General features: G+C 28.3%; 1 protein-coding gene across 3 annotated transcripts in view; it reads right to left on the bottom strand.

The window, feature by feature from the left end:
* Positions 1 to 565: 565 nt before the first annotated feature.
* The window catches only part of LOC148231344 (serine proteinase stubble), a 38,447-nt gene continuing 25,644 nt past the window's right edge, over positions 566 to 13,368 (bottom strand). For 2 of the 3 annotated variants that reach the window (XM_088196041.1, XM_088196042.1), the window contains 6 exons: positions 11,033 to 11,212; positions 3,035 to 3,212; positions 2,777 to 2,969; positions 2,606 to 2,710; positions 1,583 to 1,690; positions 566 to 966 (listed from right to left, as the gene is read on the bottom strand). In XM_088196041.1, the coding sequence (XP_088052167.1) occupies positions 790 to 966; positions 1,583 to 1,690; positions 2,606 to 2,710; positions 2,777 to 2,969; positions 3,035 to 3,212; positions 11,033 to 11,212 (941 nt within the window). In that variant the 3' untranslated portion in view covers positions 566 to 789. Of the gene's footprint in view, positions 967 to 1,582; positions 1,691 to 2,605; positions 2,711 to 2,776; positions 2,970 to 3,034; positions 3,213 to 6,925; positions 7,373 to 11,032; positions 11,213 to 13,368 lie in introns of those variants that run through there. The other variant, XM_088196043.1, reaches the window with a different exon arrangement.

Below are 13,368 nucleotides of genomic sequence, written 5' to 3'. Positions count from 1 at the left end.
TTTAAAATGTCGCTTTATTAATATTTGTTATTTTTAATTAATATAAGTAATTTTAATATAAATTGTTCAAGTAAACGAAATGAGCACTTACAAGTAAAGAAACACTTCGTTATTAATACATATAACACATAAATAGTACAGTGTAGAATAAATAAAAGCATGACTTACCTTGATTTTATTTTATTTATTCGTCACGATATTTATTCGTAAAATAATGAAAATCTGATCGATCAAAATAATAATTATATAAAAATTACTAATTTCGATATATAAGACATTGGCTATTTAATAAAATTAAATGAAACTTGTGGCGTTAGATATAAGCTGGCAATATATTATATAGTAACATTAGCTTACAAAAAAGCATAAATGGCAAAACATTTTTATCTTCAGACAAAACCATTAGTTTTGTGATATCATTTCTCAAACGTTCTAATATTTTAGGATTTGAATACAAAACACACTTGTCATATAAATTATTTATATATATCATTAAATAATAATAATACAAAACTTAAACAATCATAAAAACACGCCTGCGTTTAATTAAATATTTTTTTCAACATTTTTCTTATCAAATATAAATTACACACGTGGCATGGCAGTTCCGCGCCTTGTGCAGTTATGTCGCTATGTCATGAGCTTCGAATAATAAATATATTAAATACACTGTTCTCCGAATTGTCTCCGCTCAGCAGCTGCCTGCTCCTCGGCTCCAAACGCTTCGGATTTGGAACTTTTGGGTTTCTTCGAAAGAAGCATTTCGTCGTCGATCACGACTTGTGTCGGTTAGTTCATGACCTTCTCTATCCAAGGCACGAACTTTTGGATGTTTGTGTACACACCAGGTAGGTGTTCTCTTCCGCAGCCTATACCCCACGAGACAAGGCCTATCAGGGTGCTCCTTCCGTCTACTTTCATGGTCAAGGGTCCACCAGAATCGCCTTGGCACGAGTCTCTGCCCCCCTGAAAAGTCAAATAGACATATCTTAATTTGAAAACAAATAAAATTTCATTGGATTTGTGTAATATAAACTAGAAATGTTTGTTAAAAATGGCTGTATCGATTCATTATATAATTTTAAATGAAGCAGTCTCTAATTTTTAATAAAATAAACTGATGCTGAAATTCATCAGCAACTTGAATCTATTTGTGGCGATGATGTTATGAGCAGGCGCGTACGGTGAGATACATTCCCTTTCGCTCGCTCGCGTGTTAAGTAACGAGAATGAGTGAGAGGAAGTAGGCGTGCGGAACGCATGTAACGCATGCCTTTATCTCTCACTTACTCTCGTCACTTCACACGCAAGCGAGCGAAACAGAACGTATCTGATTAGAAGTATTTTTTATATAAAACGATCACCAGAAGCTCTACGCGTATTGGGTGCTTTGAAAGCAGCCACAGTACCTTAAATACATTTAGGCCTATTTTGGCTATAACTAAAAAATATTGTATAGTTATTACAAAGGTATTAAAAGTAAGTGTTAATAAATAATTTATAAATATCTATATATTTCTAGATAGTTTCTGTACCTTTACTTTACAAATATTAATAGTACATAGATTAAATTAAAAATTACTTCTTTATAGCCAGCACATAAGAATACGTCATGGATTGTTTCTCTTCTCCCAGCTGCTCTAAACCATCTTTGACACCTTTCGTTTGGTATGACTTCTACATCTACTTCCTGAAAAATAATAAAAATTAATGTGTTAAAAATATTATCTCATGTATAAGTATGTCTGAATTATGGTACGTACTTTATGATTTTTTATTATTAAAAATAATAAGTTTTATAGTAACTGAATGTAAAATTGTCTTAATACTTTTACATAATAAAAAAATATTTAAAAGCCTAACAAACTTAGTAAGATAAGAACTTTTAAATCATGTTTAACTAATTACTATTTAATATTTTATTAAATTGTAATGCTATATTTTTTAGTAAACTGAGCTAATAATAATATTGGGTGCATCATTAACTAATAAAAAAAATATTTACAAGAAAATTTTCACATTACTTATATTTTAGAGCGTTTTTAATAGCATTAAAATATTATAACGATGCTTCAAGATATTATATTTTTATAGTTAATGACTAATAAATTAATATCATAGCGCTTAAAAATTAGGGCTTATTTATTTTTAATTATCTTCTTAATTTCATATATATGCACAACAAATATTTGTTGTACTTATTTTTTAATTACTAATGTTATTAAAATTTAAATAAAATTACTTGAGTTCTACTAAAAAAAAACTAAATTTATGTAATATTAAAATATACATCTTTTCTCAAAAAACTACATTTTTAGATAAATAAATTGCTCAAATATATTTATTTGACTTGGACAGAACCATATTTTAATTAATTTAACTGCTCTTATAAGTTTACTAAATGGTTACATATTAATTGATCTTTTTTCTACGAAAAAATTCGAATAAAACGGTTAATAATAATAATAAAATATGATCAGTGAAGCTTTGATTACTGCTATTAAAACTAAAACATAATTTGTATATCAATATTTTATATTTTATTTATATGAAGTTATAGTAAAACTAAATATAATTTTATATTCTTTTCAATTATATGATTTACCTGTAACACCGATGGTACAGTACTCTGTCCATGTCTAGTCCTACCCCATCCAGCCACAGTTGCCATTCTTCCAGCCAATTTCATTTGCTTAGAAGGAAGGCAGACCTAAAATTCAACCTCAGTTATAACAATTACAATACACAATCACTAATAATATATAAAATTAATAACCGGTAATATATGCTGTTTAAAGGCAACAGCCGAATTCAACTTCACCAAAGCTACATCATTTCTAAAATCCGTTGGACTATACGAAGGATGAACTTCTTTCCTTTCAACGCTGAACTCTTCGTGAGGAAGTCTTTCGCCATGCTCCCTCACATCCCACTCTCCCAATCTCACTTTCAAGTTGCTATTTGGAGTCCTATAATATCATCGATTAACTATGTTCATAAGTTAACTATAAAAAATAAATATAAATTAACTTACGTAGCCACACAATGCGCTGCTGTAACAATCCATCTGTCAGAAACCAAGGCACCGCCGCATGAAAGCTTTTTGCTCAAAAATCCCGATTTGATCAAAGCCACTTGCCAAGGATGAGATCCGAAAGCTGTCGAATGTCCTCCGACGATCCTGTTAGATCGAGTGTATAATTCTCCGCAGGCTGAAGATAAAACGTCAATATTTAAAAAACATATACTTATTTTTATCATTTAAGAATCGTATGGAAAAGATTAAGTTAAAAATAGGATTAAGAATGGGTGTCGGAAAGGTGATAATCCATAATCATAAGTAAAGTACAGTCAGTCTTGTGTGTTGTATTTGTTTTCGTGTTTGTGTGTTTGTGGGAGGAAGAATACTGCACATCATCTTGGCACAAATAAAATATCTCGATTTATATCAATGTAAAATTACTGTTTTTTATAAATGTTTTTTCAATACTTTAGTTAAAAAAAATAGGAAAATATCATTGGTTATAACATATAAAAAAATCATGTACAAACGACTGCCATTAAAATATTAATTAGTGATGTTAATTATATATTTAAAGTATATATAACATGTTATAGTCGACTTTAAGGGATCATAAAGTTGATTTACTTATTCACTGAAACATTAAATAGTACTATAAAGACTATAAAAACTATTATTTTCATATAATCAGCACATTGCATACATATTAGATTATTAAAACAGAGTATATTATCAAAAAAATGTATTCTACTTACTTGTCACATTTAAGAATTATTTGTACAACTATGAAATAACAATAAACAATCTAGTAAAAAATACTATGAAAAGCTCTTCTTTAAAAATTTATAATTGTAATGAAGAATACAAAATTTAGCTTTAAATTAATGCAAAATATACATTGCATCATAGATTCTTCATATCTTGGAGTTCTTTAAAAATTAAATTAAATAAATACAAAGAACGAGATATAATTGGAAAAACTCAAATAACACAACTGAAATCAGTGCTTAATTTTACATTAAATCGAGTTATGATATATGTTTTTAAAGAAAAAAATTGTATATAAACAATATAATAACCTGTGCTATTTTCAATTATTAAAAAAATATGATATAAGTTATAAACACGTGTATTAAAATTATAACCGTATTTTTTTATATAATATGATTCATTGAAAAATATATTTTAACGTTCTGCCGGGAAAAATTTAACCCCAATTTTCTATTGCTTGCTTCTTTGTACTTCAATTAGCATATAAGTTAAGTTGTCTATTATAATTTAAAATGCGAGATATCTGCCAGTATTTTGTTAGTAAAGTGTGCGATATTTAATAGTAGAGCTATTTGATCTTAGTGTGAATTAATTGCTAGTGCTATTAGTGCAATCTATATTATAAAACTAAATGCTATATATTTCATAGTATTAGTTAAGGACAAAAGGTTCGATACTAATAAGATAACTACACCAGAATAAGAATAACTAAAACAATGTCTTAAATAATGGTAAATCAATTGTCACTTTTGGTTTAAATTCAAGAATTTCGATTTCAAGTAATAAAAACAGAAATTTTGCATTAGACTACAATTTTTTTGTAGTAGATGTTGATGAAGTAAACTTAACGAAGCAAGCAGCACTTCATTTTCTGTTTGAAATGGTACGAATTAGTTAACATTATAAACTGAAAGATTAAGATTCATCTAGTCTTATAAACAAATACCATTAGCAAAGCTACAAATTTATACATATGCATACGAATAACACAAACCATAGAATAATATATTTTACTGTAATATTTATTTTAGCTTTGTTTCGTATATATATATTACAGTAAATGTGTATTTTTCAGTGAATTTTTTTTTTGTAGGTTATATTTATACTAACTATAATATAATTAAATTTGATTGGCACTCATAAATGTCAATGAACCTTAATTTAATAATTGTGAATACATTTTCACCGGTAGATATATATTTTTATTAGCGAAAATTAAATTTAACAGACCACAGTAAAATTATACGCTGCTCTAAAATGTCTATAAAATTCAATTTGAAATAAAAGTAAAAAAAACTATAATTAGTTTTAGAACTTTCATTAGTTTAAGTTGGGTTTGGTTAGGTTTGGGTTTGAACAGTAAATGGACGTTACAGTTTTCAGCGAAGTTATATTTTCACTAGTATAAATATAATTTTACTAAAATGTATCAAAGAATTAATTTATATTATCACTGGTCAATATCAGTAAAACTGTATTTATTTACAGTTGCTCTAGTATGCGTATGTTCAGAATATTTTGGCCTTAAGAGGAGATGTGTCGCCCTACAACTTTTATTTAAACAGGATGTAACAATTTAAAAAAAAACACGCAAATGAATATGTACAGCATATAATTTCACTAGTTCCATAAAAAATATATTTTTACTAGTAGAAATATATCTACCTAGATTTCACTGAAATGCCAAACATATACATGTTTTGTGTAAACTGCATTTAAAATATATTTTTAATTATTATATTATATTTAATAATTACTATGAAAGGTGTGAACCGTATTGTTTTATAAAATAATAAATGTAAATCGATAAGCTTAATACATTTTTTATGCTTTAACTCTCTATTGACTAAAAGAATAATACAAATTTTAATAAGGCAATGTTCTTAAACAGTCATTAATTTGTGCATTTAGCAGTAAAGTGCGAGTATTAGTATATAACATATTTTTATGTATTGCTAATTATAACGTACAAGAGCGAGCAATATAAAACCGCTATTAATACCAAAATGAGTCACTAAAATAAGGCAAAATAAAAGCAAAGCGCTCTTTTATTATCTTTGTCCAGAGAAGGCGTAAGATACTTATACCTTATCTTACTACAAGCTACGAAATATTTTACACTAATGATGGATATTCAGAAAGTAAAGATACAACACAATATTTTTTCAGTTTCGCTAGGATCCGCGTGACGTGCTTGAAACGTGTTTTTCAATGGCATTTTAGTGATCTCTGTGTTATTGAAATTCATCATCATCTAGGTAATGTTTATGACAATATATTTATAAAAATGCAGAATCAAGAAAAAATACAAAGGAAATATATTTAAAACATTTTTTTGATAGACGATTAATAACAAGTGTCTAGAACTTTTATATATAAAAAGGAACGATATTTTCACTCAAATTCTCTATTACCTTGATTCTGCTGCGCTTATTTTATTTTCACAAAGTTTCGGGGATTTTTATCTGCTGATTTTCCACTACAACTCTTTTTAAGTTGTTATATAAATTATGAGTCATTATGAGTAATACATTAGTAGATAATGTGCGCTTTTTTGTCCATGGTATTCTTAACATTCGTTGTCTCCGAAACATAAAGACAAATAAAAAAGACAATACTCCTTACAATTCAAGTTTTCGGTATTCATCGAGACCTCTATCTTTTCGTAATTTGTTGAGGCGCACTTTCGTTTTTATTGCCATTGCACTCCTCTTTCTTATTTCTGGTTCGTATTGTTTTTATAATTACTCTTTTTAGTATCTCTGTCATCTCATTTGTATTACTTGCTACAAGCGAATCTTAAGTTAGGATAGGTTAGGTTATTATTTTTATTTTTTATATAAATATATAGTCTTGGATGTGTTATAAATAGCTTGTAGGCATTGAATCTTTACTTTCTGAATATCCTTTGTATGATGTTAAAGATAAAAGGTGAAGGTGATGTACTATGTAGAACTAAATACAATACAAAATACATCAGAACTAAAAGCTCTATTTAAAGCGATACTCATAAGGGTGCTCTTAGGTGTAAATATTATAAAATATACATATTATAATAAATAAAAATAATGTGAACTACGTGTTTTGTACTACGATACAATAAAAGCCGTGGTCATATCATCAAAATTTTACCCCTAGAGCTGGGATTGCCGTTCCATCCCGGCCTACCATCGTCCATATCCAAATATCCGTTTCCAGACACGACGCCATTGGCCGTGTCCTGACCGTGTACGTTATCGGGTGTGTAATAGTCGTCGGGTTCGGGTATGTGATTCGTGCTTGTTTCATGGTGGTTATGGTTGTTTTGGTATGAGGGCTTCAGTTGGAAGTGATGGTTTTGATCGTAGTCGTTGCCCCAAGAGTATTGGGGCTTCGGCCGGTGGATTTCGGGCTTGGGACGATGGTCGTGGTGGTCAGGTTTTGGAGGACGATGATTTTGATTGTAGTCTGGTTTGGGTTGATTGTAGATTATGGTCGGCTCATCATAGATGGTCAGAGGACGGTTAATGGGCAAAGGGAGGGGGTCAAAGTTGTTGTAGTTGTTGTCGTTGTTGGGGAAATGACCGACTATTTGTATGAGATCACCTGTAGAACAAAGGATTTGTTAATATGGGATGTTGGATTCCATTTGTTTTGATTATTGACAAATATATTAATCTGAAAATTAGGTCAAGTCCATCTATCGGCGAAAATCATTATTATTTTTTATTTAGCTAAGATATAAACCAAATTTAAATTTAATCTTGCTAGCATTTACAATATTATCAAATGAATTAAATTTTGCTACAGATTATTTTTAATGAAATTAAATGTAATTACAACATTTAATTATAAATATTACCAATAGATGACTATATACATGAAAAATGTACATAAAATGACAGGTTATAAATAAAAGTGCTACAACTAAAGTTTTACCTGTAAGACCTCAATTTATAGGTACTGAATTTCATTGTTTATTAAACTATTTACATTTTTATAATTTATTTAGAAAGATATTATACATATTTTATTATTTTATTTAATTACTTTTTTGCCTTAATATCCATAATTAAGAGTTTTTAAATTTACAAAAATGTAGAAAGCTGTTTAAACTGCTTAGTATTTATTTCAAAAATACTTGTTTTTGTTATCATAGTGTAGTATATATTATATATTTAAATGACATATAAATAGAACTTATAAATATTTTGGTCAAGTTTGTTTACATGTTATAGATTCGAGAAACTCGCTAAAAATCCGTTACAATTTTTTTTAAAGTGTTATGAATTACAGTAATTAAGCTTTTCAAATTATCTAAACTATTGATCTCTGTATATGCTAATAAATACCAATATAGGTTACTTTAAAAATGTAAATTATAAACCAAATAGTAAAAACTTAAATGCTCCATTTTAAAATGAAAAAAATATTGTAGGTAAAATTATTTTTAATCGCCTTTGATGATTTTATTATAAAATATATTTCATATTTTATGGTTAAATATCATTTTAAAGGTTTTCAAGCTAAATCAATTGTTTTTTTACAAACAAGAATAGTTTAATTTTAATTTTAGATTAAATAGATTTGATAATTATGAATTAGATATTTTTCTTAATTTAATATAGATTCTGTTCTTATTAAAAAAAAAGTGTATATAAAACAAGCCACAGATATTTAAAAAAATATTAAATATACTACTGTTGATACGTCATTAAAATATAATATATTCGTATTAAACTCAAATGTTATAAGCACGCCACATATATATGCTAATATATATTGAATTAAATAAAAACCATCAACAGTTTATATATGTATACAAGCAATTAAAATACAATCGCTACTCGAATGTAAATCAATTTACAACTTTCTTCTCTTCACTAACATGCGTTTAAACAACAATAACATTAATATTATAAATGTGCATATTGCGTTATTCACAAAATATTCCATTGATAATTTCTCCCGTCAGGTGCAACCAACCGTCGGCTCTCTGCCACGCGATCGTGACGAAAGATCTTGCAAATTAAATAATTTATGTTTTAATTCGGGCCATTATGAAACTCTGGTAACAATAGCCGAGTGGAATGTAGCGTATATGAAACTTCTTGTGTGTTTCTTCTGTGCTAGTGTGTATTTTTTTTCAATTTTTCATCATCATCATCATCATCACGCTATTGTGTTATGATAACAAGGTGAGTAGTTCATTGCCACGAAAATTTCTCTTTTTTTGACACGCTCTGTACTCGGTGTTGCGTCAAGGTTAATTGAACTGTTTTACTGTATTGGTGTTTTAACATTATATGCTTGAGTAACTGCTAAAATTTCTCCAATAAACTCTAAATTTTGACGTCATTAAATTCCAGAAAAAAGCTTAAGTTTGATTTATAAATTCGAATACAATTTATACCTCAAAGTTATTAGTAGCACTTTAACATGATTTTATATTTAACCAAAACTATTTTTAAATTGCTACACTAATCTTATGATACTAGATTATTAATCTTATTTTATTACTAAGTTGTAATGTAATGTAAAAAATACTCGAAACCAAACTAAATCCAGTTAACTTATGGAAAAATACAAAAAAAACGCATAATGTTTGGATGCCCTAGATATTGTATACTATCTACTACTACTTTTTATAAAACACAACAATATTCTTACACCTCATAGTAGTTTGTTTGAATTTTAAGCAATAATAAATTAAAGTAGTTACTATATGTTTATAACGAGATTAATGTGTAATAAAACTGCTGGGTTATGAACTTTACATTGAATGTGTATTTTTCAGTATAACTATATTTTTAATAGTAAAAATATAATTTGACTAATTATGCTATAATTAAATTATGTTTTGACTGGTCAATATTAGTGAATCTGTATTGTCACACGTGCGTTATGAACATTTTGGCCTTAAGATTTGATGTGTCGCCCTACTGTCGTTGAAACTCACTTTTGACTGTTCAAACCCAAACCTAATTTGACCCAATAAAATTAAAAAAAATATAGTTAGTCTTAGAATTTCATTAGATCAATCTGGACTAATTAATTCGCTTAGGTTAGGTTTATTATTTAAGATAATGGCCTTAACAGATTGCTCTACAACTATTTTTAAAAACGAAGTTTGCTAGTGGTCTATAAAATTTATTAACCAGGATTCGGATAAAATTTAAATAAAATTAATAGGATTTAACATACTGATAAAAAAATATTTTTATCGAAAATAAGCATTATTTTGATAATAACTTAACTTTAATAATTTAATATATTTTTATTATTTTAAGACGTTTTACAGTTTAAGACAGCATATAATTTCACTAGCACCATGTTTTCACTAGTATAAATACATATGTATTCCAATATGATTTCACTAAAATGCCAGTGAAAATACATTTTTAATAGTAATACATATTTACTGTAACACATAAACTAGTTTTTATTTAAATTTATTTTTAACATATGATTCTATATATGCTAAAGATTTTCTGGAGCAAATAATAGTTTATCTATGTTTTCTACGTTGAATTAAATAAATTATTTATTACATCTATATGGTTATAGTTTGATATTATGAATAATGTCCTCTCCAAAAAAATATATAGAAAATAAAGCTTTAGTGAAAAGAACATGTTAGTTTCTATTATGATAAACGACCCATTTAATATTCATAACCCTTTATCCAAAAGTCTGTATACTGATTTGTATACTGAATATGAAATACATTGATAAGTGATTTTTAGTTTTCAAATGCATTGTGCTGTTGCATAAATTGTTTTTATAGAATACAATATTCAGAAGTTAATTATATGTACATATGTACTGTTTTTTATGTAGCCCCATTAATTTTTCAATTGCTATCTTAATAGTTAAATATTATATCTGATAAAGAGCTATATTATATGTAGAGATGTACACACAAACCGTTCGTTGTTAAGAGTCAGTTTTACCGGTTCAAATTCAAGTAGAATAAAAAACATCCATTATGTCAAACTAGTACAGAGCGTGCCAAAAAGCATCATCATCGTTACATAAGCGACGACGTTCCGTTACTTCCTATTCGGAATCATCAGCCATATATTGAAGCCAGTCACCTTTGTTACACAAAACACCTAATATATATAGACCGGAACGTCGAGAATTTTGTTCGGCCAAACTTGAGCCGTCTTCTTCCTACTTCGTGAATTCGCAAAAATTTCACTATTGCGTAACATATTTATGTATTTTGAGCCTTGAAATCGTTCGGTGGATACTCACTAACGTTGTGTAGAAGGGGCGCAGGGGTTGGTTTTTCCTCAGCTGTCTCTCTGTCTACGCAGCAGGCCCAAATCATCCCTCCGGAGCACAGGTCCAAAGGTTTTCCACCCCCTAATACGCATGATATGCTCAGACCGCATTCGTATCGGGCTCCTCTGTACCGACACCGTTGTGGAATCACTGAAATGTAAAAATACTGTTATGTAAGAAATGTGTCATTTTTAAATTATTGTTGTATAAGGATGAATCAGTAGTTTTGCTCTAGGAATAATACTTGCACAATTATGAATGTTGGGAAAAACCAAAATTAAATGAGGTCGGTTAATGTAATCGTTTGTCATAGAGAAAACTGCTTAAAATATTGACATTTCGTCGCTCTAGTGCTATTATTCCATATAATAAACAGCTCTAGGGCAAATAGGCATTTGGTATTTTAATATGGATTTTAAACATTTTCCTGCAGAATTTTAAGGACAATAAGGACTTTCTTTTATGTCATGCTAATTGTCAGTATATATTTTTAAACTGATTTTGCTACATATTACTGAAACTAATTTCTCATTGATTAACAACATATGATGATCAACTATCGATTTTCCGAATTACGTACAATCTCGCCAGGTCATCGGAAAAACCGAGTTCGATCAATTTGCTGATTAAGATCGAAAGCATCTTTGAAAATCTGTTAATACTATTATATTATACATTGATTTTAAAAGAATAAGATACAATAATTTTCATAAATATCTTAAGATTAGTGACAGAATAATTTATACTGCCACTAATCTTATTTGCAAAAACCCATTGTTTTTTAACATTTATATTATATTAATATAATAATATAATATGAAAGATACATGTTAAAAATAATAAGTTATGACAAAAATTAAATCACTTGAAAGTGGTTCATGTAGACATTGCTATATTTAATTTAAAATAATTTACAATTATTATAATAATTGTCACTGATTCTAAAAAGTTTCAGTTTGGTGTTACAATACTGGTTACAAAACTTTTGGTTTTAACCTATTGTAATTCCAAATTAATTACAGCTACATAATACAAATTTTATAATGTGGGAGCTACAGTCTCGCAGCCCATATGAACGAACCGCCACTGGTCATTTACCTAAAACGATTGAGAATAAGTCATATTATTAGACAATATTAAGTCAAAATTGACAGCAGGAACACTGGAAGAAGATAAACAACAACACGACTCCATTAGGCATGTTCAAATTCATATCTTAGATGTATTGTAAAAAAACTCTGTTTCTCTAAGATTAAGTAGTTACATTTTATCAAGACTAAATCTAAATTAAATTAATTGGTTTTAGCTTGTTGTAATTCCAAATTAATTAGAGCTGCATAATACAAATCGCTACGCATTGCAAGTCTTAAATATTTATAAAAATCATAGATTAAGATATCTTTTTAAACTATAACATTCAACAGCGTGTAACTTTACATTTAAATCAATTTATTTTATTTTTGTGTCAAAAATATCGGTATAAATTGTATTTAATTTAACACAAGATATTTCAAAGAAGTTTTTGTATATTTTTTTAACAATATAATTCAAGGTCAAATACCTTAAAATTGAAAGTTTCTCACACTTTCTTCGCGGAAAGTGCCGAATAAACACTATTGTTTTATTTTTTTTAAATTGTGGTATTATTTAGTATGTCTGTGTCATATGCAGTGGCGGCGCGTAATAATTTGTAGTAAAGCGATTGCAGCAATAATTGTTGAAATATTGAATAAAATTTATTTATAAAAAAAATATATTATACTAGATAAAAATATTTAATCAAGTTCAATTGACTAAATTACATATATCAAAAAAAATATTTTATATTGGGAGAACTAAGTCATATATGCCTAAAACGATTGATATGCAGGCGAATGTATCATATCATTTGACAATATTAAGTCAAAATTGACAGCAGGAACATTGGAAGTGGATAAGCAGCAACACGACTTCTCTATTAGTCAAGTTCAAGTTCATATCTTAGATGTATTGTATAAAAAACTTTAGGTTTCTCTAAGATTAGATACATTTTTTCAAGACCATCCAAACTTTCGAGATGTTCTTAGAGCACGCTCGTGGCTCTCGATCAGTTCGAGCGTGTAAACGCACAGCCGCATCTTTCAAGGTTGGCCGATTTCGAAAAGTCCAAAAAATTGGACCAAAAAACCCCATAGAATAACAACACGCGATTGTCGCCGCTCTTCGCGAAGTTCACGTTCCGCAACGTGCGGCGAAAGCGAGAGCATTTCGACCCGGATACCAAACACAATGGCAAGTTTAGCACAAAGGGGACCGATTTGAAATTG

The sequence above is a fragment of the Plectrocnemia conspersa genome, unplaced genomic scaffold (genome assembly GCF_051122295.1).
Source record: "Plectrocnemia conspersa isolate PC_06_02 unplaced genomic scaffold, ASM5112229v1 ptg000010l, whole genome shotgun sequence".
Lineage (NCBI taxonomy): Eukaryota > Metazoa > Arthropoda > Insecta > Trichoptera > Polycentropodidae > Plectrocnemia > Plectrocnemia conspersa.
This window is presented reverse-complemented; position numbering and strand designations above follow the sequence as displayed.